This window comes from Lepeophtheirus salmonis, chromosome 1, assembly GCF_016086655.4.
Source record: "Lepeophtheirus salmonis chromosome 1, UVic_Lsal_1.4, whole genome shotgun sequence".
Taxonomy (NCBI): Eukaryota; Metazoa; Arthropoda; class Copepoda; order Siphonostomatoida; family Caligidae; genus Lepeophtheirus; species Lepeophtheirus salmonis.
The window spans coordinates 7472456-7499576 of NC_052131.2; the positions used below are offsets into that span (position 1 = coordinate 7472456).

Sequence of the window (27121 nt, forward strand, 5' to 3'; positions counted from 1 at the left end):
CGTCTTCCTCGCTAATGCATACATTTGAATATTACAAATAGAAAGAAATAATATCGTACACTTTGGCATTTTTTTAAAATATGCACTCCTGAAGATTTCCAGAATTTTCACATAACTTGACATGAGTGTTAATTAATTTAATAATATTGGCTATTTTGGCTATGTAAACAAACTACTACAAACAACATAAATAGGAATTTGTGTTTTTACTGGAACCATTCTATATAAAAATATTGCTAGTTAACTACTTTTGACATATTATGATATCAGATTATTGTAAAAAAAATAATAGTATAGTAAAAGAAATCCATTATTTTTTATTCGTTTTTATGTTTATCTCCTTGCCAATCAAAACTGTGCTTACATAGCGGTGGACTCGACAATTTCCATTTTTTTATCCACATTTCGACCATTGGCCTTCCCGATCTTAGTGCATCTTTAACATCAAAATTACCGAAACGGAATCTACAAAACCCAAATTGAACTTGATTGGATGTTACAATATCAGGACCATAAATAGGTACCTGATTTGCATTTTTGACTTTATCGAAGAACAATTCTAAAATATGACGTAATTTCTTTATGTTGGTGTCCATCTTTGACACGCGCTCAAACAATCACAAAAGTTTTTTAGTACTAAATATTATCTGTCTTACATCATTTAGCGTATCCCCTGAACGCACTTATACAATGCAAGCGACACATTAATAAAACCATTTATTTGAAAACTAATGGATTTCTCTTTAACATACCTATTACATATTATATTTGACTGTAGGCTGACATTTTAAGAAAAACGATATTACATTTAATAAAATTCAAAACTAATATGTTTAGGTATTATTGAACTGACTTTCAAATTTTTTTAATGACAAGACTATGTAATTAAAAATGAATGTAATTTGAGGGTCTGATTCATCACTTGGAAAGCGTATTAAAAAAATAAGAAAACACGATATTTTTCTAAAACAGAGTTTTAAGGAACTAATATTAAATGACATTAAATTTAATATGGAAACAAGTCGTGGACATGATATACATTGACGAGCGTAACTAAATGCATCGTTATATATTGATTTTAGCGGATCTCAAAAAATATTTCAATAACGTTTGAATTTTAATAGATTTTAGATATTGTATTCAGATCTTAAATAAATACATTGATCAAACGTTATCATATGACGTCAGCATTATTAATATATGCCATTCTGGAGACCTAACCAACAAGTTCCATAATAATTATCAGATCTTTTTTTCCTTCATTAAGATTAGGAAAATAGTGAATTACAACCGTGTCTATGGATACCACAAGGGGACCAATAAATAAAACGAGCTCGTTTAACCATTAATGTCAAATATATATATATATATTTCTACAATATTTAGTTTTTTTATTAGATCCTAATATGTATAAAAAATATAATGTTACAATTCTTGTTCCCGTAGTGTTATTAAATATTTCCAAGGATAATTTTTTTTTCTCCAATCATACTACTTTTCTCGCCACTAAAACTAATTGTGATGATCGAACTCTTTTAGAAAAATGTTGATTACTGTTGTACGGGTTCTTAATTCGGTAGTAGAAATCGGTCACGTACCACATCCTATCAAATTGAGTCCTTTCCCGTTTTTGTTATTGTTTCTTGAACAGTTGCATCTTACATATATGTAAATTAACATTTTATTATAAAATTACTTTTCCATAAAAAAAAAGGACAAAAACATCACAATACTCTCGTTTCCAGCTTAATTTTCGTTTTTTTAACATACCAAAAATCCTTACGATTTACAAATTTAATCATTAGAAAAATTCTTTAAAAAGTCTAAAAATACTTATGATACATATAAATACGAATGTATGAAATTTGTAATTTAGGTTGCCAAGAGATTCAGAAACTTTGAATTGAGCCATAAATTAATGACATAAACAAACTTTTTGTTTTTAAATAATAAAAATCAGAAAATATTATAATTCATTCAATTTGATTAGAGTAAACAAATTTTAACAAAATTGTCATTTGAAATGAATAAGTATATATTTATGTCAATGTAGCAATTTTAAAAAATTCTTATGGAATATATGAATTAGAAGTCTATTAAAAAATATAGTAAGTTTTTATTAAAGCTAAATACATGTTTAAATCTATTTAAATATCATTTCTCCCTCAAAAAAGTGTATTTACATAGAGAAAATAATGGGTATTAAATTATTTAAATCTGAAACATATATTAATAGAGTTCTGTGTTACTTCTTTTGGCATATAGACTCTAAAAATGTTGAATGAATTAAGTTGACTTTTTGTATTTGAATCTCTTTGGACACTCTTTTCAGAATCATTAAATAATCTCATTTATAGTCCCAAAAGTGTAAACTGGAGTATAAACTCCTATCCTATTTTTCTAACTGATTATTGGATAACTTTTACCAAACTAACGATTAGAACAAATTGTGAAAGGTGTTTGGAAGTCCGTTGTTTTACATAAAGTATTTTTATTATATAAAATCTTGCTAATTGATGATCCGTAATTTTTTCTTTTCGTTTCGATTTTTGTATACACTGAGCATGGTTATTTTTCTTTCAACACCATCTTCTCGATATCTTCTTCATAAACTTCATTCACGGAAATCCCTTTTTTATTTAGGGATGCTTCTTTTTGGCCATTTTTATTCAGCTCTATCGTCCTATTTTCTTCTCTTTGAGATAAGCCCCGTTATTGTTATTTCTTAATCAAGAATTTGTCCTACATTTTTAATACAAAAGTATTTTATAAAGCCGAAATTTAAAAAAAATTGTCACTGTAATTTAACTCCCACAAGGTTAAACCTGACCAGAATTCCTCGAAAAAGTATCATTAGGGTAAATGAAGAAGGATCAGAAACTATTTCCACTATATAATAAATACCTTTTTAAATACTCTTGTAAAGAAAGAAATAGTTCCTCAGCTTTCTTATTCATGAATTCTCTTTTGGTTAGTGTTAATTTATTTGTTTATTGTTTTAGCCAATCCACAACTTTAAGTTTTTTAATACACTAAAATTTATTAACCAATAGTTCCAGTATTAAAATATGTATTGGTATATGGAGTTTTTTCTATTTTTTTCCGGCTAAAAATATGCAGCTAAAATGTAGTTTGTAGCTTCAATACTCATTTCCTCCTAGAAGAAAAAATATACATTATGTGTATTCACTTTAATGACCATTTCTAAGCTAAATGAAATAATTGTAACACTATAATATTTACGTAAACGTAGACAGTGCAATTCGATATGACCATATTAAAACGAACATTAAAAAATTGAACTTAAGTGAAATTCACATGCGTTTAGAGAGGCTTCAGTAGATTTTTAGTTTGAATTAGTGGGAGGAGGTTAGCTCAAAAATTTGGTGACATTACCAAAATGCAATTTTCATTATAGCAATGTTTTAAGAAGAACAATTTACGAGCTTAAATATTTTGGGGATTATTTTATCGGCGGGACAGTTTTATGACGTAACGGGCTGCAAGAATCGGTTCTAATATCAATTCAGTATATTACTATTTTAAATGCTTTAGTAGCCCGGTACCACTATAGGTTGTACCAGTGTACTGAATACTACAAATAAATAGACAATGATAAATTGCAGCTGTAAATCATCTTACATAAAAAAAAATTAATATAATCATAATTCATTGTTAAACAAAAATTGTAGAACAAAGTCTTTTTAGGCCAATATATGTAATGTCTAAAAATGAAAGATGATAAAAAATACCCTCAGCACGATTATACTTTTGTATAATGTACATAAATTAGTTATGATAATCCTACTATTAGACCTACGAGCATATTGCAGTTGAATTATCTATGACATAATTTTGGGTATAAGTGGTCAAATGAACTAAAAAAATTATTTTAAAACATAATATCTTAATACTTAAATGTATTTGTATATAGTGGCTTTCTAAAATTATATTTTCGTATTTATGTGGTTAGAAATGTAATAATATGAGATTGAAGATTCCTCTGTAATGTGGGGACCCAAAACTAGCAGTGGCATTAGATTAGGGGGTGTATTAGGCAACCAAACGACAGCTCAAACAAAAATAAACAAGTTTTGTTGTTTCCATTTCACTCAGTGTAAAAATGTAGAATCAAAAATACAAAAGGCAACACGTAGACAATCTATTCGGTACTGTTTCCATGTCCATCCAGGTTGCCTAGAATATGTAGAAGTCCGTTACAGCCATATACAACAAACAACGACCAAAACGTCAGCAACAACAATATGACTGTCTTCTGGATTCCCCCCATGTGACCTTCCTCCAGCCCTGACCTCAACCCTCTTGACTTTGTAGCTGGAGGCGTCTTAAAGAAGAATGTCTGCCGCACTCTTCAGTAAAATTTGGATTTGCTCCAAGGTATATAACTAAATAAAGTATTTAAACAATTATCAAAATTAAGTTTTTAGTTATATTTTCTTGATTCTATATAAATTACATTTTTTGGAATTTGAAGACTGCAATTTCAAGTTGTGGGTCGTGTAACGGTATCACTTTTAGTACCGGTATACTAAATACCAGATGTAAATGGCATACTTTTAAATAATCCAAACCTTTTGATTATATATTTGAAATGTCCTTTCCCAAAATGTCCCTATCTGAATGAAGTAAATTATTATATAAAGAAATGCATATTTTTGTAGCAAGACATAAATTGATTTATGATCCATCTCTATGTTGAAGGTACATATAGAAATAAATTCGTATATCATGGCTCCTAAACAAAATGTAATGCCTTGAGAAAAAGGGTATTTTATTTATATAATAAATAAAATATTGATAACTCCTTTATATGATGATTTTTATAACTTTTTAAAACATATTTTAGTGGAACAACCTTTTAAGGCATCCTTTTTTTATCCTTTTCCAATAATACATAGATACATATATTATGCCCAATATATTACCAATAAAAAAATTGTAAAAGGACACAGCTGTTTTGTTCACATTACTCAAGAGCTCGTAAATAATCAAGAAAAACAGTGAATAATATTAGTGAGTGGTTCGTTCTTAAAAAATAGGTTGTACTTCAAATTTATTATCATGTGAAAATTGTTAAAATCCTCTAGGATGTTTATTAAAAAAAGTATAAGTTGTTGGTGAAATGCAAGTTATTAGTAATTAATTACACAAGGCAAAAAAATCATAGTCTCTATTCAATTCCAGGAATACTTAGGCATTGATTTTATATATTTAATTATTTTTTTCGTATTAAATGTGGTTTTCAAGAATTTTGTTATGATTTTTTCAGTATTTTTACTCTATTTATAGGCTGAATACAACTTTTGAGTACATAAAAATTTGCTAAATTTTATCTTGATTTCGATTGTGTCCATATATATCATAAACAATCCTCCAATTCTTAGAAAGGTCAATTTAAAAGTTAAATTAAATTCTGTAATTTAAGGTTTTTGTTAGAAAAAAAATTCTTCCTACAACTTTTTTCCCCATTTTTACTTGTGATATTCCTCCCCAATGCTAAAAACTATGTGGGGAATTGAGCAATTTATCTTGAGAATATTCATGGTCTATCTTTTTCTTTTGAAAATATGTATCTTTTCATACTACATAAAGAACGTCATTTTATATTTTTCTTCATAACTTGGCAATAAGAGTACTTTAGCCCAGAAAAAATTATATTTATTTAAGGTGGTTTTTGTAGGATCAGTTGCTCTATAGATTTGATCCTCCATATTTTGAAAATTAAAAAGTAGTTGAGACCGAAGATCACACGAGCTATAAAGCAAGTGGCAACAGGCGCTTGCTAGCTTGACTAGATAACTTGCTTTATGTGTATGGTTTTTCGTTGCAAGATAACGTTTTTGATTATATCAATAAAGATGTTACTTTGTCGTTTTTCTTCTTGATGTATGCAAATGATTCCTTCCTTTATAGAGGTTACTCTGTTAATTCAATTCAATGGGTTAATTAATGGAGGCTTCATAGTCAGATATGGAGTAATATTCAACATCTCCAGCTAAGAATCAAAAGTGTTGCATAGATTACTACTTTGTACGGACACTAATCACGTGGTCTTCGTTTGGCTCCTTGGTCTATAGCTTCAATAGAGAAATATAGCTTATATAGTTATCTGTATTAGCAAATAGGTTGTCTCTCAATATTGCCAACAAACTGGGTGCGAAAGCTAAACTTAAAATTTGTATAACTTTGTATAATATGCATATATATATGATTTTAGAGACAAAGGACATTAATAATATTTAGAGGAATGGTTAAGAAAAATATTTTCTTCAATATATATTGTCCCTCAATAACAGCTTCCACACGAGGTCTAAAGTTCAAGCAGGTGGTAATGATGAACTGGTCAACAAAGGTGTCCTACTCCATGTGGATGGCGGGCTTTAGAAACTCCACGATTTGGGGGTGAGGTCCCATTGGTATTGAACTCCAAAACGCACCACACAGCATTCTCTAATGGATTAATATCTGACTATTACTAGTTTGGAAGTTAAAGTCCCTGAAATCGGTCATATTCCTGGCACAAAACTTTTGGACCTTTATTTTTTATCTAGCACTTCCATAATGTCCTCCCACACCTTTTCATTTATCCATGGCCTTCCTCATATTGAAGACTGTGGTCAAGAACATGCCGTCAAGGTAAGAAGACATTTTTGGGGCTTCTTGTGCGGGAGGATACTCAGAAAAACGTTTTCCTATTTGTTCTTATTCATTCCAGTTTACTAAATTTCATCAGTATTAAAAAAATTGAGCATCAGAACTTCAAATTGTATTATTAAAACATTTTCCTAATGTGAATATTAAATCAAATACAGAGCCTTAATTAAAATTTTAGGTTGGGTTTTCGCAACTCATAATTTACGCTGACGAGAATTTTGACAGTTTTCACATCTCTATCTAATATTATTCCTTTGTCATTATTCCGAGACATATATTAAAAAAATATTATCTAGATAGTTTAGTAAGTGTTGTAAATTTCAAAAAAAATATATTTGCATAATTATTAGATTATTAAAATCAGTTTTTTATTTTCTTGGAGCTCGTAGATTAATTTGATTATAGGTACTTAAAATAACTTGTTTTCTTTTATAATTTTATATGGTTTAACTTCTTTAGTACTATAATTACGTAGATCATTATTATTATATTTATATATTGGTATGTGCTCTATAAACACAAAAACATGCCAGAATATTTTTGTCGAAATTGAATCAGGATTATATCTGTAAAGTTTGTATCAATTGAAATATATATATTGAATATGATTCTTAATAGGATACAGTAATTTTAAATTATCGTTAATTTCTATGAACAAACTATTACTTAATCAGTACAACTCCATTTGACCAATTAAAGGAACATTAAAAAAATCATAATAACAGTAAAAAAATAGAAATTGATATGTTTTATTTATTTGTTATGGTGCAAATCGGGACAAATTAAGTCTCATATATCCAATGAAGACTCAACATTTAAATTTATTTCCTGAAAATTTAAAAAACATCCTTAAAATTTGTATATAAACCCGATAATTGGCCATAATATATTTGATAAATGTTAGAACATTTGTATATAAAAAACAGTAATTGAGCAGATAAAATTTTCTTGATTTTTGTTCAAAATTGTTTTTTTGTTAACTCACATCATAAATAATGTTTAACTTATACAATCAAATGGTAGCAGTTGTCACGCCTTATGAATTTATGACACCAACCATTCTAATAAGGCCGATTTTAATCAATCTATTAAATAACTTATTTATTTACAAGTAATATATGTCTACCTATGATCAATTTAACTTCATTATATGTACTCAACAAACTCAAGAATTGGAAAGAATGGGCTCAAATACCGTTCTGTTAATTGTTTGGACTATTATTTGAACAAATTTGGTTCAATTGTGGGAATTATATTCAAATTTCTGGGAAGAGTTAGTTGAGATACCCAAGAATGTTAACTATAGTTTATGGTCTATGGATCTGTAAAGTATCAAATAGAAATAGAAATCACAGGACTTGTTCAAATAAATATATATATGACAAAATTCGACAAAGTCAAAAAAAAAAAAATAGATCAAATTTATTAATAGCATAAATAAAATTTAGTGTATGTCCTAAAACCTACTTGTTAACTAAAAATTAGTTAATAAAAATGAAGTGAGCATTGAAACAATTAAAGTATCTTGTACATATGTGAACGGATAAAATCAAAGAAATAATTTGTGAAAAACAATCAAGTTACACTGCTCGAAAAAATAAATAGTAAATAAAATTAAATATATGTAGAAATTTAAATTATATTGAAAAAATAGCAATTTTGTAGCTTTTTTACTTTTAAATCAATTATTTCAATGTTAGTTAGAAAAATTCACCATAAAATGTCATTCAATAATTAAAATGATACATATACGTATTACAGTTGTCCTCAAATTTTCTACAGTATGTACCAAGTAAGAAAATAGCCGAATCTTCAAGTACCACTTATACAATCAAGCTGAATATCATAAAATAGCAGAGACTTAATCTGTTTATAAATTTTCTCCATGTATCACTAGAGAGATCTTGTTGATCCTCCAATGTGGGTCGTTATTATTTAATTTTATATTGTCCACCAAAGAGCGAAATGCAGTTTTGTTTTTATTAGTAATTAACAACTTTATATGGCTGCTCAGAGCCGTGTTAGACTTAAATCAAGTGACTGGTAGACCGACTTTAACTTTATAACTTTACGTTTGGTATATTTTCATGAATTATAGTGGTGTGACAACAAAAAATCATCATTATTTGAACAGTCATTTTCACATAATTATATTTTGAGTCCTAATGGGCCTACAAAATATATTGGAATGAATATATTTAGCTGCTGTTGAATTAGAGGAGGCTTGAATGAAATCAATATACACTCTGATTGATTAGCTATTTTAATTAATGGATTGGTGTATTATATGAAGTAAAATTTATATATACTTTTAATCAAATTGGTTTATATATAGAAATAGATGTACTTAAATTTTGTAGACAATTTAATAAAATGCATTTTATACCTCATTTGAAGATGGAGCCTTAATAAAAATAAATTTATAAAATATAAGCAAGCAAAAATTGCACTTAAGGATAATTTAAGGTGTGGGATTTGATAAAAAGTGAAAAATTATAAACTTAATAAAAATAATGAAAATAAATAATACGAGGGGACAACTGTGCACAGTTGTAACACTTTCTATGGTTTTAGAATCATTTACAGAAAAAAATAACAAATATACCTTGCGATGATTCATGCTGCAATATTTTTTTATTATAACTACTATTCAAGTTCCTCCAACTTTAAAGGTTAAAATACTTATGTAATTAAAATCAAAAAATTACAATGATTAAGTGTGTATTAATTGATAATTGATTTATTTCAGACTATTCTTGAAACATTTTTTATATTTCTAATTTATATATTTATTGGGAAATTGTCATCATTTTTGTAACAGCAGATCTAATAGCGGTTCGAGCCAACTATTGAACAATCCCGATAATAAAATAGATTAATTATTCGTCATTGACTATTTAATATAAAATAACTATAGGCTCAATTTCTTAGAGATGTTTCACATAAGACACGACATATATAATAGGGTTTCTCTTTTACCAAGAAACAAATGTTTAGCCTACGGGATCCTGAACAATATCGGGATCCTGTTAGAAAATAATACATTTTCTGATTTTTTTTTTAATATATATTTTAGGAAAAAACTCTAAGCTTAAGCCACCAATCTATATTTCAGCTATAATGTTCTACACTTTTTTCACTACATCTTGTTGAGTATGGCTTATTTTTTACTGCCCATGGGGCAATCTTTCTTCCTTTCTTTTTATATTCTTAAGTAATTAGTAGGATTGTGTTGTACTGTTGAAGTATAAGTAAACATTATAGTGTTACATTTAATTCATCTGATGAAGTCCATATACATAAAGTATATTTCTTTCTCTACAAAGGGCAGGGGCTTAGAATGGTAGGCTATTTTCTGTCTTATTTCCAAGTGTGTAAGAATCAAGTTTCTACCCATGAAAAAAAGTAAGAAAATAAAAGAGGAAATTGAAATAAAACAATTTTGTAATGAATGTTTTAAAGAATTAAAATAAATTTTTTTGTTAATCTATTTTCTGTTATCAGAATAATAATTAATAAAAAAAATTATTTTAATTACATATAATATTCATTAAACAATTAATTTTATTCGATATTCTCATTCCTTTCATATCTATTTTACTAATCTAAAAAAAGAAAAAATCTAGTCAAAAAAGATTACATGTTCCATATTTAAGGTATTTAATGACTCATGTTATTCGATGCTAAATAAAAATCACATCATTGTTCCTTTGAAGTAAGATTGATTGGCCTTTTTTGCAGTGACTAAAAAAAAGACATGGCCCATTTATCTGAATATAAATAATGGACGATTTATTATTTCATGAATATTAATTCTAAAAAATAATGTTTTTAAAAACACTTTATGACAACTTGGTACTACTATAAATATATATACAAGAAATTGTTAATATCTTGCTACAAAATAATGCTTTATTCATGTAGAAAGAAAATGAATTTTCAAAATAAGGATTAGCATATTTAAATATTATTAAATTATTTTCAATTTAATAATATTTTAGTACCTAGATTAAAAAGCATATGCATATTTAATTGAATGAAAAAAAATTCAAATACCTATATGTGTTCATATTTGTTAAAAAATGTGTAAATTGTTATATGATAAACAAATTATACGCAATTTTTCTTGAACAAAAACATTTTGAAATTCTTAAAGTATAATATTTAGAAATGTATTGTTAATATGTAGATATACCGTATATATATTAGATTATAAAATTAATGTATTTATTTAATGATATATTTTTGGATATGGCAATATATATACTAATATATACTAAAACGATAGGAACAGAGTAATAATATAACTGTAAACGAGTGTCACTGTATCCCATTTTTATGTACGATATATTTTATTAGCTCTACGACGCTCAATGCTCATGCATCATTTGTCATCTCAAGAGTGATTCTGATTTGGCCATTATCAAGGATTTTTTTAATAACAATTGAGGCATGAAATTTGCATTATAATTATTTGTAAAAGTGGACTATCAGTATTCAATATCTCAGCTAAGGATATAATATTAAGAAATACGATCTAAAGCGCACGTGAATTTTTTTTGAGTTAGCAATCCTAATAATATATTATATATATCTTAAAAAGAGAGAATCTAAAAATACAGTAGTCATTAATTATTGTGTTTTCACACATCAAAAATGATTTATTCCAGAGTTATAAGTGTGAATCTTTGTTGGACTCGGAGTAGAACTGAGAATTGACATCGGAGTATTGTCAACCCATGACCTTGCTAAATACGGAGTTTATAGTGATCAAGTTTTTTTCGTTCCTCTCATCTCTAATTGCACTTGATATATAAAAAAAGTCTTGACAGCTAAGCTTCTCATCTCCAAAACATTTTTCCAAGTATCAAGGTCATATTTTATGCAACTTACTAAAGAAATACCTCTCATTGATTCAAGTATTGAGGGGCCATGAACGATATTAGCAATGTAAACTAAGCGGTGTACGCAGGGGGAAGGTGAAAGGGGCTGATTATTTTTAAAGTTTGACAGAACTTAAGATGGATAAAAAATTGCCATTTAAAGTGGTAAATATTTTATTCTAAAATAATTAAGATCTATTATTTTTAATCGAATATATATTCAGATTTGACATTAAAACAAAATGATTTTTTTAAAATCTATGATTTTAAAAATAAATATATAAAAAGTGGGGGAGAAAACTAACTGAAAAATAATTTCTCTGTCATTTTCCTTATTTAATTTCATTTAACTCATTGCCAAAAAATTCAATCAGTTATTTATCGTGTCATGGCTGAAGCTTTTCAATTCAAATGAAATGCTTCAATTTATATAAATACAACTTTCAAATAATAATTTACAACAATTTCTTCAATGAATGGTATATATCAATAAATCAATGTTTATTTGTTTGTATAAATGTATGGTTTTTTTTTAATTTAAGAAGTAACAAAGTTGTCATATTAATGAAGTCTTTCATGCATGAAGCATCGAGCGTGTGTACAGGGTACACTGTATACAGGATACAAAATTGTATGCAGGAAGCACTGTATATTGATATTGCTCTCTGATGTATGTATTTCATAATTTATGTAAATTTCCAGTATATGTCAGGAGTTCTATAAACACTGTTATGTAAAAATAAATTAAATATAACAGGTTTTTAGTGCGACTCATATCAAAATAAAACAGGGTGGAAAGTACTTAATATAAAATTTAAAAAAAAATTTGTTACTTGTAGATGAGGATTAGAAATGAGATTAAGTATTAAAACTTAAATTATATATTTTTTTTTCTTTCTCAAACTGGTAAGATTATTTAATTGATTAGGATAGAACGCTTAAGTATTAAGTAACTACTTGCGGATATCCTCATGAAAAATGGAGAGGACCACCAAGGATTTGTCGGGGAGTTATCTTTTATATTTTTAAAACAAAATGTGTCTGGTCGGCAATGCCTAATAACTCCGAGCATTACTAGGTACTTCTGTTAGTAATAAATATATGTATATATGACAAAAAAAAACCTTTTAAGTGAACATTCAAAACTCTGAAATATTATTAATTCACAAGTTTTAATATTTTTCTTTAACTCTCACTTTATACAAAGTGTAAATTTTTAACTTTTAGCTTAGAAACAAGTTTTAGATCTAAAAGATATATTTCAACTGCGATATTGGTTTGCTTTCATTTTTTTTTGAAAAAATCAATAAGAGGTTTTACAATAATATATGAAAACTCCATTGTTTATTTAGTTACATTTATATTTTCTTTTTTTATATATTATTAATAATGATTTCGAAATATTAGAAAGTAATTCATGATAAATTACTTCTAACAAAAATTAATATCAAATCTGTATTACTTTGGAACTAAACCCCTTAGAACCAAATACTTTTTTGTAAATGAAATCATGTTTCAAATAAACTATTTTGTTGTAAAAAAATATATATATGTAAATAAACCGATATATTACTCTTCTTCAAACAAAATCCTAGTAATATGGTGGTTTTTTAACTTTTAAATTAAATTTTCTCATGATTGAATGATTGTAAATCAAATATTAGCATAAAATTTTGTAGAAAAAAAATTAATTCTTATGTGAATTATTGATTTTTCTTTTTCATATTCAAAAGTTGGCTCAAACCTATAATAACAGTAAAAATACTCAAAAATTACAAAACAATATTTTTCGAAAATCAAATTTAATACAAAAATCTATTTTTAGATTATATATAAATTTGCCAAGTACTATAAAAATTGAATATGGAGTTTAAATGAATTTTAAAAGAACAAAATATTGTTGAACTGTGTGGTCAATGATAAAGAGAATATAAAAATTGGAAGACTTATCTAATTCAAAAAGAAAACTGTTAGTAAGTTTAAAAAAAAAGTTTTATGTTTTGTTTTATAGTTCAATAACTCCGTGTATATTGAATTATAAGGAAAGAGTATTTTCCTATCAAAAAAATGGTATAACCAATCTATATTGTTTGAACCTATTCTGATTTAATTATTTTAAATTTTTTTTAACATACCTATAGAGACGTAAATAAAAACTACATTCCGGTGCGTGTAAAATAATAAAATACACAAATTGGCAGCCTGTTTATTCTAGAGGAATGTTATTAATTACTTTTATTATTTCCTGTTCCTAGCATAATATTGTTCAACTTACAGCCAATAAGAAAACGAGAATTCTTCATTGACAAAGCTAGGAGAGCTCTAAAAGACTCCTTGTTATACCAGTGAGTAGTAAAAAATACGTTAAACAAAAAAGTAAGCAAAATGACGTTAAAATTAAAAATTGTATGTCATATAATTATGAGAGTTTTTCACTTATTTATTTTTACACCTATGCGAAGAAATAATACTTTAAACTCTCTATAAATTTACATCTCTAATAGTACAGTTTAGGCCTGGATATTCTAGACCTGTCCAAGAACCTTATGATTTTTAGTGGTCCGAACTAGTTCGGCCTTTTAAAGAAGTTCAGTCTATAACAGTCTCAAATTCAATTTAGACTGATTCTATGGATGAACTGTTGATGACGTAAGCTGTGTTTCTAAATTGTAAACATCCAATCAATGGCGTCATATGAAGTAAAATATGTTGCATAAATCATGTTTGTCCTACAGATTAATGAGGATAGGGGAGAAAATTGATTGAGACCAAAAAAAAAAATTGGTACAAAATTCGAAAACGATGAAATTTAGATGTACAGTGTGAAATATGGGTCTGCATCAAAATATGCTTTCGAAATTCATCTAAATAAATTGAGTTTAGATAAAACCGGGGGAAATCGGTTTTGAACAGAGTGTCCATACTATACGGTGGTTAATCTAAGTGTTTTCTACCCGAGAAAAAAAGTAAAACGCTGCTTTGACTTTTTTTATCATCGATTTTATTAAAATTTTCACAAAAATCAAGATTACAACATAAATTTGATATTCCATCAATAAAATTGTCGTTAGCTCGGAACAAACGTTCACAACGTCCCAATACCACATTAACTGTCACATTGGTTTAAGTCCGTAATGCCCTTCTTAACCCAGCTATTAGGGATTTTTTGGCGATGTGAAGGCCTTCATTGGAACCCCATTCATTATTGTCGCAGAAAAAATATTCTAAAGGGTTCATTTCCAGCGAGTTAAGAGGCTAAGAACTTGGCAGGACTAACATCACATTCTCATAATCAAGAACATCGAGTATTATTTTGTCGATCTTTCAGGATTCTGCAGATCCAGAGAAAGTCTTTGGCGCACAAGATACTGATGCACCAAACCTTGGTTTTGACCTTCAGGCAAACTTGAAGATGAAGAGTGAAATAACTGTTAACAACACCAAGCACCATAACTTGGTCTAGGTTCTTGGCTTTTATTATTCTATGGACGTTATAATGACTTTTTGCCCATCATATATTGTTCCCCAAGTTATGCTTCCGTACTTAACAGAAGTGTAATTATCTGAGAAACCCAATACAATATCTTTCACTGGATGCTTCTGTTTGAGCTTGATCTAAGCTCTTGGGTTGTACGCTTTTCTCTGTCTTTGACGTAGTTAAAAGCTGTCCCTTGCGACGTGCATGCTGTGTTAACGTAAGTCTTGAATGATGACACTATGGACTGCTGAACAGGACACTACTTCTATCATGTCAGCGATCGCATTAATAGATTGGCAGGGACTCTTCTCAGTTTTGTTATTGACTTCCTCAACAAAGTAGGACTTTGGACGATTTTGGCCGCTTTCAGGTCACAAGGCTTCCCCGAAATCATCATCAATGTGTCCTCACTATCTTGTTCAACACGATTTCTTAATTTTTGTGCGAATCGAGTAGTGCACCTCATCGCTTTAGTCAATCATGCTTATCTATTTTACCATTTATATTACACAAAATAAACCAAAAGACACACTGTTTTTGTTCCTGATTAAAAGAAGACGGGATGGGGTGGGTTTGTTGTCGTAAGGAATCATAATGAGCAACTGGCGTAATAGACTGACATTTGTAACGGATTTACTCTCCATTAGTGCATGTTTGTATACAAACCGGTTTGTAGGGGAATGGGATGAGGCTGGAGAAAATCAACTTATTTCCAAATAGTTGGTGTAAATTTAAATTGTTCCTTTGACCCACGGCTTTTATTTTTTTATATAGGTATATGTTATTTCAAGGTACCTATCAAAAAATTCCCCTTTGTATTATATAATAACAATGATTTATTATTCTTATCTGCTTCATTTTTTTCATTTATGAAAAGCTAAATGGATTTCATACTACAATTTGTGTCTTTTATATTTTCTTTTTTTCATTTTTATAAATTAAAACAAATGAGAATTCTAATCCCATAATTTTTCTTTTCCAGAACATTTGTTTGTTTTTGTAAATAGCTTTTTCTACATTTTCTGTATTTTCAGATAGGGATTGTAAGGATTATTTACTTATTAAAAAATAGAGTCATGCTTTTTGCACTAATTCTTGCATTATTCTCCCATAATTAAAGCTCAAGCAGTATGCATATATATTAAGGTGGAATTAAACCAAGAATGTATGCTACATAAAATAAAAATTTGCAGAGAAAATGTCGTAAGAGTTAACAAAGTAATTATTTGATTTCAAAGTTATAGTGAAAATATAGATGTAAATTGTTGTGCCCTTTGTTGACGTCATCCTCAAATGCCTTAGGAAATAATTTCTTAATAAACGTAACTCTTACTAAATTTTCTTTATAACTCTTTATAAATTTATAAAATTTGGTTGTATACATATATATTTTCTCTCAAACACAGGTAATAAAAACGTCCTCAAAATTAACACTTTTTGGTTAATCTGAGTAAAAATGTACGTAATTCGAAATTTGCAATTACTTTTCCAATCTTCATTTTGGTAAATACCTTTCAAATCCTTATACTATAAAACGCGTAAGAACAAGTAGATGGGCGGAAGGTTACAATTCATTTAACCACAAGTATCACTCTTTTGAACAAATGTATAAAGTATAATTCAACTAAACTAAATATTGTTTTTATGAAAAAGTTCTTGTATATAGATGACTTTTTAAAGTGTAAATTTTCAAGACTTGTGAGCCGTTAAACTATCTTTAAATACTTTAAAAACAATTCAAAATTTCCAAATGTTATCTTTGGACCAATATACACATTTTGGGATCTTATAATCCAACATTTCGAAAATTTAAAAATAAGCTCCACCTTAATATATTGTATATTTACAATGAGAAAGCATTTAGTATATTAAAGTTATTATTTCATTTCTTTTTTTACTAATGATTTGTTGCTCTATTTCTATCTCTTGCCCCCAAAAAAAAAAAAGGAGGTTTTTTTTTTTCATATTCAAAAAAAAATGTTAAGTCATAATTGTTTTTGTTACATATAGCTTTAAAAATTTTGATCACGTGTAAGAGTTTCATAGAGGCTTCTATGAAGATTCATATTTTATGTTGTTAACATCCACTTTTTTTTCCTAATTTCCTAATCATCCTAATTCTTAACTTAAATTTAAATCAAATCCCAAATTTTGATCAAATGAACCGAAATACATATGGAAAATTCTTCAACTAAAGTACGTTGATGTGTAAAACTTTTTTTTTTAATAATTAAAGACTTTCTAATAGTAAATTAAATATAGTCGTAAATGAATTTAATGTATATTCATATGAACAAAGGTTGTTTTTTTCGCGCAATGGACGTTTATTGTCAGGAAAAAAAAAAAAAATCCTTTATTTACAACAATTTTAGTCTAATAAAAAAAATTGAATAATCCTTGAAAAATTGTTTCTGGTGCTAATTTGTTTTGTTAATTTTTGAGACTGATTTTTACTATTTTGATAACTACCGCTTCTTCAGTAAACTAGGATTTTCTATACCCTTAATTTTATGTTTAACTTCTTATTAAATAACGATGCAAAACTTTTATATATATTCTTGAAACGTCCTATCAATAACATGAAAAATTTGAAGTTTGTTATTACTGTGATAATTTTTTTTCTTATAATTATACTGAAATTGACTTGTTATATTATGGATCACATTCAACCTCATCAAAATTTATAATTTCTTATTTTGTACTAAAAATTCGTTAAAAATAAAAAATATTTCATAAAAAAGATCAATTATTAAAAATGAAATTATAGTATCTTAATTATGATGATAACAAATTGTATCCTCTTAAGACCACAGAATAAAAGTGTTAAGATTACTTTTTAAATAAAATATCTTTTGTTTTAGCCATGCCTTGAGCTCAATCAAGTAATATTAGCATTTTCATTGATTTTACAAATTTTTTTAAAAATGTTACAAACTTAAGTAGAATAACTTTGAATTGATGTAAACTGTGAATAGTGTAATAAAATCTATTATAATTTTTGGAGTAACATTGTATCTCAGTTCATTAACTGGTTTAAAAAATGATGTCACTAGCGGAGGATTAGAAGGGCCTCTACCCCTCCTGCCAAAAAAAGCATTTCTTTGTTATAAATAAGCTTGGAAATATATAACTTTTGCCAAAATACCTGGCATTGCTCGAAGTTATTAGACGTATAAAAAAGGACACACAAATTTTATTTTAAAAATGAAGATATGCTAAGCTTTAGCTCGTTGCTACGTTATTATGTCTTAAATAAAGTAGTCATGTAGATTAAGATATTAAATGTACGCTCAAAAAAGAGGCCTCAACAGACAGACATACTTTGATTTAACGGATTTTTTTTATCTAGCATCCTAAATGATATCCTAAATATGAATTGTTAAATGATCCCCTTTAAAATGACCGTTGCTAATGGGGTTCAGTTTGAAAATCCAATCTAACTTGAAAGTCATTCCAAAAAGGTCAACATTTACAATAATTTGGCATACTTTTCTACAAGACTCGAAAACTACATGACCTTATGTTTTTATTGGAGATATAAATTAAGTGCAAATTCTATCGTATGTGCCTATTAAAGATGTGCAAAAAGAACTTTCTTTTTCGCATTCGTATATCTTTTATAGAATACAGTATTTATTATGTAAATAACTTTTTTTTAATAGACCTTTCAATATAACAGAACTAGAAGGAGTCTTAATAGATTCAACGGGATCTCAAACTATCGGACAAGACAGTCACCATGGTCCCAAGTCATAATTTATTATGCCTACAGAGTGGGAACCCAAAACTTGTCATAGTATTACTAAACTAAGAAAAACGTGATATTCATATAATCAAAAAGAGACTACTCAAAGCCAATTTTTGTTCTGTTTAAATACAATATTTAATTTTATTCCATACGTCCACCTTTACAAGCAACAACTCATCGACACGCAGGAAAATAGATTGGCAGCTCTTGACAATGAATGCCGCTCCACGTTGTCATGATTGCAGCTCAAAACAAAAACAAATTTAGATGAGATTTTAAAGGGACGTTTATCTCTAAGGCGTCCTAACCAGAAAAGTCTGGGAATTGAGATCAGGGCTAGAGAAGTTTCATATGGAGGCAGGCTAGAAGTCAGCCATATTGTTTCTTCTAGGCTGTATGGGGATGTAATAAACTTTTAGATGTTGTAGAAAGTCTGAATGGAGATTTTAACAGTCTTTGGGACTAACGCCTGTGCGGAGGAAATCGCACACGTGTTGCTTTTTCCGTTATTGGCCCAATATTTGTATACTTAGAGACACCGGTAAAAAAACGTAACTTTTTTGTTGTTGTTTCAGCTGCCACTTAACTACATAATGAACCTTGTTATTAAAAATAACAATGATAAAATAGTACTTAAATGCTATTACAAGTTTTGTGTCCCACTTTATACATTACTTCCCCAAATCCTAAAGGAAGTTCTTCTCTCAATGGGTGCTAAGTCATTACAGCCTTAAAATGAATATTTTTGCAAAAAAGAAAAAATAATTAGTTTTTGTAGCTGTTGCATATTATGATATTATTATAAAAAACAGTGAACAAATAAAATATAATTTAGACTTGTGAATTTATAATCTTAAAAAAAGTTGGTAATATAATATTAAACTTTGTTGGCTGTATATAGAAGATATCACATTTTTAAATTAATATTTTTGCATTAAACAAGAACTGCTCTATACAGAAAAAACTTGCATATATCCACCTTTTTCATATTCATAGTTGGAGTAGATAAATAATAAGAACACATAAATAACATTCTTTGAACCCTCAATAATTAATTGCATAATTTGTTACTAATTCAAAAACTAATGATGTAAAATTTTAAAGAAAATTTTCGATAAGTATAGGTATAAAGAATTTATGTACAAGACGAAACAGAAATATGATGCACAGAAGATATTACATAGATATTTTAGTCTCTGGAATGGGCATGGAGTTCTATTGTCAGGGAGTTATAACACATAATTTTTAAACCCACATGAGGGAAAAATAAAAGAAGTGATATACAACGTCATATCTTAGTCAGTTCCTTCTAGAGGGGAAATAAAGAAAAGGAGCAAACATGCATATGGGATTACTCTAGAATTCGATGGGTGGATGAATATCCAAGGAAAGCAAAATCTCAACTTTTATAATATAATAAAACCTCCTATAGAATGAGATACGGAGACTTTTAAAATCTCTCTGTATGGCAATGCTTAATATTTATTTATTTTAAAAAATTTTGTGTTTATGCTAACTTTTAAAGATACACAACAATAACATTATGTTGTATATTACATTGTGCAGATGGAGAAAGGTGGCTCAATGTTTAAAATAGCTTGGAGTCCCTTGCCATGGACATATTATTAGTTAAAATCCTCAATCAATCAATATTTTATTGAACAAATGGTTGCTTGCACATCATTTTTATTTAAAAAAGCCAATATTGATAAAACCATATTTATATTCTGCATAACGATGCAAAACTAAAAATACATATGTCAATTCCACGCTAACTTAAATTAAAGGCTAAAAATACTTATGAGTCTAATAATTGATATACCTACATCGAATGAGTATTGCTATAAATTATTATTGAAAGACCCCCATTTACCATCATAGATAAGGATGCATTACATGTAATTATATAAATTGAAAGGACCTTAGCGTCTGTGATGTTTTGCAGACATCAATTGGTAGGATCGTAAATGACAATTCTTAATTCTACTCTGAGTCCGATAAGGACTTACAATTATAACTCTGGAAAAAATCATCATTGTTACTATTAGTCTTTTAGTTATTACTTTATACTTTGATGGTTCCTCTTCAAGAATAAAATAATAATTTCAAAAGCGTTAGAAACGAAAAAACACTGTTCAAGTTACCAAAAACAACAAAAGTTGAACCTTAAAATATCCTTAGTGCCATTCCCCCTTCCCCCCTCCAAAAATAAATATATATTTCACGGATAGCTAATTTTAACAAGAGTAATTGTAAATGTTTATCAATTAAAAGTATATTTCCTACCTTTTCCTTGTATTCTACAAAATGCCTGTTACTACAATCATCTATTGTTCGTCACTACTGAGGATTCGATGAATGATTTATAAAGTAATTGTGTGTTCTAGTTTTAGTCTTGCATTTTTTAGAAGAGTAAGAAATATTAAAAAGGAAAATAATATTCTGACGATAATTTTAATCAATTGAAGGTTCTTCATCACAGATTCTACAATTAACTTCATTTAAACATGTAGAAGTAATGATATTTAAAATCTTTTGCTAAATATTTTTAGATCAATAATTTTGTTCATTAGTAGCCATAGTGCTCATTTAAAACTTATAATATATTTTTTTTTCTAGTCGCCTGTATGACGTTTAACTATGACAGTCCTGATTGCTACATTTTTTCATGGGGTTTTTCAACATTACTATATCTATTTTTCTTTTTTTAAATTCTAGGTGACGTGCCCATCCCTTGCATATACCAAAGGTCTAAGAGCAAAGGACTATATTGTAGAGGTCAATGGAGTAGAAGTATTTGATTTGGAGCATAATCAGTGTGCATGTCTCATCAAGACAGCGGGAACTTCTCTTACAATAAAAATAGAAAGGTAAAAAAACATATTCTTAGTATTTGGAGGTAGATAATTTTATAAATTCCTTCAAATTTTTTATTTTTTACTAGCAGGAGTACCCGACATAGGAGTGATTAAGCGTCGACAAAAAGACACACCTTGTCTGTAATTCCCTATTCTTTTATTTTTAATTTGACGTGTTGAGCTTTAGTTAAGCAGTTTTGTGATATGAAGCAAACACTCAAAAATGAGGTGTCGACAAACCGACAGAAAAACATTGATTTGTTAATATATAGAGAAAAATTAAAGCACATTTAGGATATTTGTGATAAATTTTAGCCCCGATCAAGAATAAAACTTGAAGGCATCATCATATTTTTTAAGTCAAAAAAATATTTTTTGTTAATTTATGGGCACAGAAGTGTAAAAATCAGTGATTTATAATTGGTTTGAAATTCTAAATCATTTGAAACTAGTTTGGTTTTTTTATACTTTAGTTAGGCATTCCTAACTATTTTATCCATTTTGGACCCCTTATGAGTTTTTTAGGATACATCAAATTTTTGGCGAATATTTGGGTATAGAACTTTATATTTTTAATCTTTTGTATAACTTTTATTCAGAAAAGGCAATTTCTTTATTATTTTCGAAGACAATTTTTAAGATTAAAATTTTATTGTGAAATTATTTGTTTAAAAAGATTTTTTGATGGCATAAATAACTATGCAAAGTCTTGTCAATAATCATTGATCCTCAAACTGTGATACACGGAGCCTTTATTCGGGATGGGGGGGGTTAGGTGTAATATTTGTCAAAGAAAAGTCATGCCTTTTATATAAAAAGATAATCCTTTTGTAATGGTATAAGATTGTTAAATTTTAAGCCATGCTGGACCTCATTGTGTTGTATGATACGTTTAGTAAATTTTTTGAGAGTCACTGATTTTAGGTTCTGAAATGAGTTTTTCTTTACAATTTACAGTTTTTGAGGAAATCAAGGTTTCGTACATAGTATTTTTTTTTTTTCAAGAATTCAAGCGTAAATTAAGGCATGCAAAAGGGGTTACAGCATTTTTGTAATGTATATAAAAAGGGTTCACCGGGCCAACGTTGTTATTCACCCTTTTTAACATATAAAGTATTGTAGTCCAATGCATTATTCTGGTTGAATTAGGAACAAGTTTATTAATTATTAATTGAAACCCAAATAACAAGTTTTTTTCAATGTATCCGCCTCAGAATTGATGGTGAGGTACAGGTGGGGGCGAAATCTGTTTGAGACTCTCTGGATGTACTTGGCATTCACGGAGGCCTTGTTGAAGGTGTTCTTAAGGGTACGAGCGCTGTTGTGGCGGCAACTGCAGCCCTTGTACACCACGTACACCAAAATAAAATAGTCTAGTGGGTTGAGGTCTGACCTTTGTGCTACGTTGGGCAGGAGTCACTCTTGGGGTTTCTTTGTAGTGTAGCAGGTGATCCATATTGTTAGAATATCAAGGGATAATTAACAAGGATGGATTTATTCCATAGGATAACTTTAGAGTCCAGAATTTTTACCTAATCATCAGGTTGTATCCTAACGGAAACTTCACGCGATACATGACCTTCTAGTAGAATTAAACCAGATCTAAAATCATCACTGAAGCCAGACATATCGGTTCTCTTCTACTACATTTTCAAATTTCACTACTCGGTCATTATGCCTGTTGAAAACAGGCCCAGCAGTAAAGGTCTTCTCATCGGAAGAGATATTAATGAGTCCACAGGTTCCCTTGAGGTGGTTCATAATCTTTTTTGCACACTCTATATGGACTTTTCCCTCCTGTTCTGTCAACAATGGCCTCGGAATACACCACAGATACTTTCCTCCTGTCTTTTTCGGAGCCCTGGACACCACTGATGGGGACTTATTCATCTTCCTAGCCAATTTTAGCAATTCAGGAATTCAGCTTTTTCTTGAAGGCTGGCTTCAGGTGGTTGATGGTCACGTAGGATGTCTTGCTTTCTCCTGAAGAGTGTTTGAACTCCTACCCGACCTTCAACCACATGGAGACATTATAAATCGTCTTTCTCGTGGCCCCAGTCTGCTCCCAGATCGCCTTCTGGGACAATCCCACGCGGATGAGCACTGCAATCTCAATCCTCGTCTCGCACTGTGTGCTCATGTTAGCGACTATGGCAATGTTTTTTTAGCAATCGACAACTAGTTATGTCTTCACGAACATTCCTCATTGCACCATTTTGTAAAAAAAGACTCTTAAACTCTCAAATTTGGCATAATAGAGAAAAGTAAATAATAATGGTTGGCCCGGTATATAGATCCTCTTTATTTGGATTCAGAGTTTCATAGAAAAATTTAAACCAATAAATATTTATGGTTAATTTAAAAACTCCTAAAAATGTTAACAAAGAAATAGGTTTTAAAAAAAAATTAAAAGTTGATTTTTTATTTATTTTGGATACTTTAATTCCCCTTTGAAGTTTTTCATCGTGTTTGCGAAGCATTTTTTTTATTACTAAATTTAGAATTTATGGAGTATGAAACTAGTTTGAAAAGTTTTGGGACTTCAATTGGAACACAAAACTCAGTGTGTAGCATGTATTCATGCATATATGACAAAACTCCGTAGCGAATGTATTTTAAATATAGACGACACAATTTCATATTCCTCAATTATTTCGATAATAATTAATTCCTTTATTTTGTGGTTTAGAGAGGAAAATAAAAGTTTTTATAAGTAATAAAAACCGCATTTTATTGTCAAATATTAATTGTTTTGTTGGATATAAAAAAGGGACTATTAATATTTTGTTAATGCTTCCTAAGAAAAGTTTAATGAATGACGTCCATTTTATCTTCGTACGTAAACGAAGCTCTCTATACCAAATAAGTTTCTTATAAAAATATATTTTGTAAATTAAGTAGAAAAACTTTTTGTTTCTCATTTTGAATAAGCCATTCTTATACACTTTTTGTAATAAAGTAAAACTTTTTATGGACCAACGTTATCTTAATTGACAACAATTGTATCTTATAAGCAAGTTATCTATTTTTTGTCAATATATAATGCAAAAGTCTAAAAACACAATAAATAAAGTGCTGTTTTATGCGAGTTTGTTTATTGAGAAGAAAGTGAGTGTTGTTACCGTTTTCCGTTCATTTTTGAGTGCATGAAGAGAAATAACTTTTGAACGGTTTTCATTTTACGTAGTTGTTGTTCCATTTAAAAAAGAAGATTTATCATCAATAATATAAACTCAATCAATTTAGACAGATCATAAATGATACGTATATAAAGGTAATATTATTACATAAAAATCACAAATTTACATCATGAAATGAAATGTTTTTCATTTATGCAACTGACGAAAGTATTTTATGACATACTACACTCTAAGAAGTGACACATTATTTGATTAAGTTGCATTTAATCCAAACATCATTGAAGTATTCAGTTTATATACAATACAAAATAAATAAATTTTCCCATTTTTTGTAGAAATAATATCATTTCTTAAAGGAATTTAAATGATCTTTTTCATTTTACTTAGTATAAAGAATAAAAATATTAGTTGGCGAGACACTATAGATAAATACAGTGATTCTCAATCATTTCACCCACCCTAAACAGTTCTTGATTAATTTCTTTATCATAGACATTTCTTGATTACCTTTTCTATCATATCAAATTTCTTGGTAGCCTCACATGACCCTAGCCGATACACTGTGGTGTCCTGGTTGGGAATCATTAGAGTAAATGAAGCATTTGTATAGTTATATATTAAAGATAATTCATTACAGGATGCATGATATTTTGAAGTATCGTATCAAGAACATACAACTCCTAATTGATTCAACATGAAGGCTTTTGGCCTCAATAATAATTATCTTTAGCCTATCTCAAAGTAACAAACTGACCTTGATTATATAGTCTTGATGAAGCTTCGTCAAATCCTCAGCTAATATTTCCTTGAGAACAATCAAATTTGACCCACGTTTAGTCTTGATCTAAATAATCGCCCCCATATACAGTAATGAAGGTGGCTTATGTCAAAATAAATAAAGTGTTGTTTTCTGTTTTTCATCAAAAAATTATCGGAGATTTTAGCAGTTGGGGTAAAGACCTAGCCTACTGAATTATATATACAGATTCCCAACATCGTCCAAAGTTCAGGGAATCAGTTTATTCTTAACCACATCAAAATGAGAGAATCATTTATTTACCACGGATTGAAAGTAAAACTGTTTTTAATTTTCGAAGCGACGATATTATTAATTGGAGGTCGGCTATATTGACGTCTTTATTTCCCAATATCATCTTCATTAATAAAACGTCGATTTATTTGATGTATTGTTATTCGTGGACCGTGTATTGTCTAAAAGTTTAGAAGACAGTTTTCTATTGGCACGTAGCAGTATCTCTGAAATCTCAATGCAGAACAATAACAGTTGACTAATTCTTATTCATGAAATTTTTGTATTTCGATTCATCATCCCTCTATATGAATAATTGAAAGTGTGTGACATTTAAATTTTCACAAAGTGTATTAATGAGAGTGCATTTACTACGAAAAAGTATATATTCATAATGAAAAACATGAATGGTTACGGCATAGTAACTAATACTCTACAAATTAAGTGCTTCAATTAGAAAACCTGTATATCATCAACACATTACTACAAAAAAATAGCTGTATTTTTATCAGGAAATTATTTAGAGCTCAATTAGATTTGTTTATTACGACAACTAAGTAAAACTTCAAGCATCTTAAATGTACAAAAATATTTTGTCATTTTTTTAATTTAGACTTAATTAAATAATTTATTATTTTTGTACAAACTGGTGAAGATTAATTTATGAGATATCATAAATTAGATATATGATTGAGTCTTTTAGCAAAGACTATTCTATAGACCAGCTTTCCCGTATTTATATTTGAGGGAATGTTTTCTTTTATAATGGTTTATCTTCGTACCATTCTTACCACCTTATGTGCTATTAATGTTCTTGCATTTATACAAAAAGGCTCTTTAGTTTTTTTGCTCCCTAGTTGGAACCAAGATAACTAGAGACAAAGTCCATGAAGATACAGTTTTCATGAACAAAATTGAAAGATATACCGAATTTTGTGACGTAATGAGTATAAAGCTAACAAAGATATGAGAAGGACTTCATGATTGGACAGCAAAATATGTATGCCACAGGTTGCTTTAGAAATACTTCAATAATTTTTTATTCAAATAATTTTAGCAAGACATATAAACAAGGTATTTTCAAATTTGATCACTCAATATGGCCACCTTTAGCATCAATCTTAGCCTTTACAAGTCTCCGGAAGGCCTTTTATTTGTTAATGACGAACTCATCAGACGTTTTGCCACACACAACCACTATGGTTGCCTTCAGTGAGTCCATATTTGGGCGTGAAGTTTTCTTGTTTTCCCTCTCTAAAGTACCTCACACAACAAAGTCCAACGTATTCAAATATGGCGAAGAAGAAGC

The 27121-nt window shown here is 28.6% G+C and overlaps 1 protein-coding gene across 1 annotated transcript in view; it reads left to right on the forward strand.

Moving 5' to 3' along the window:
* Positions 1-27121, forward strand: part of LOC121115645 (PDZ and LIM domain protein 3) — an 81827-nt gene that overhangs the window by 17141 nt on the left and 37565 nt on the right. The window contains exon 2 of the mRNA XM_040709739.2: positions 21503-21654. Within this exon, the coding sequence (XP_040565673.1) occupies positions 21503-21654 (152 nt within the window). The remainder of the gene's footprint in view (positions 1-21502; positions 21655-27121) is intronic.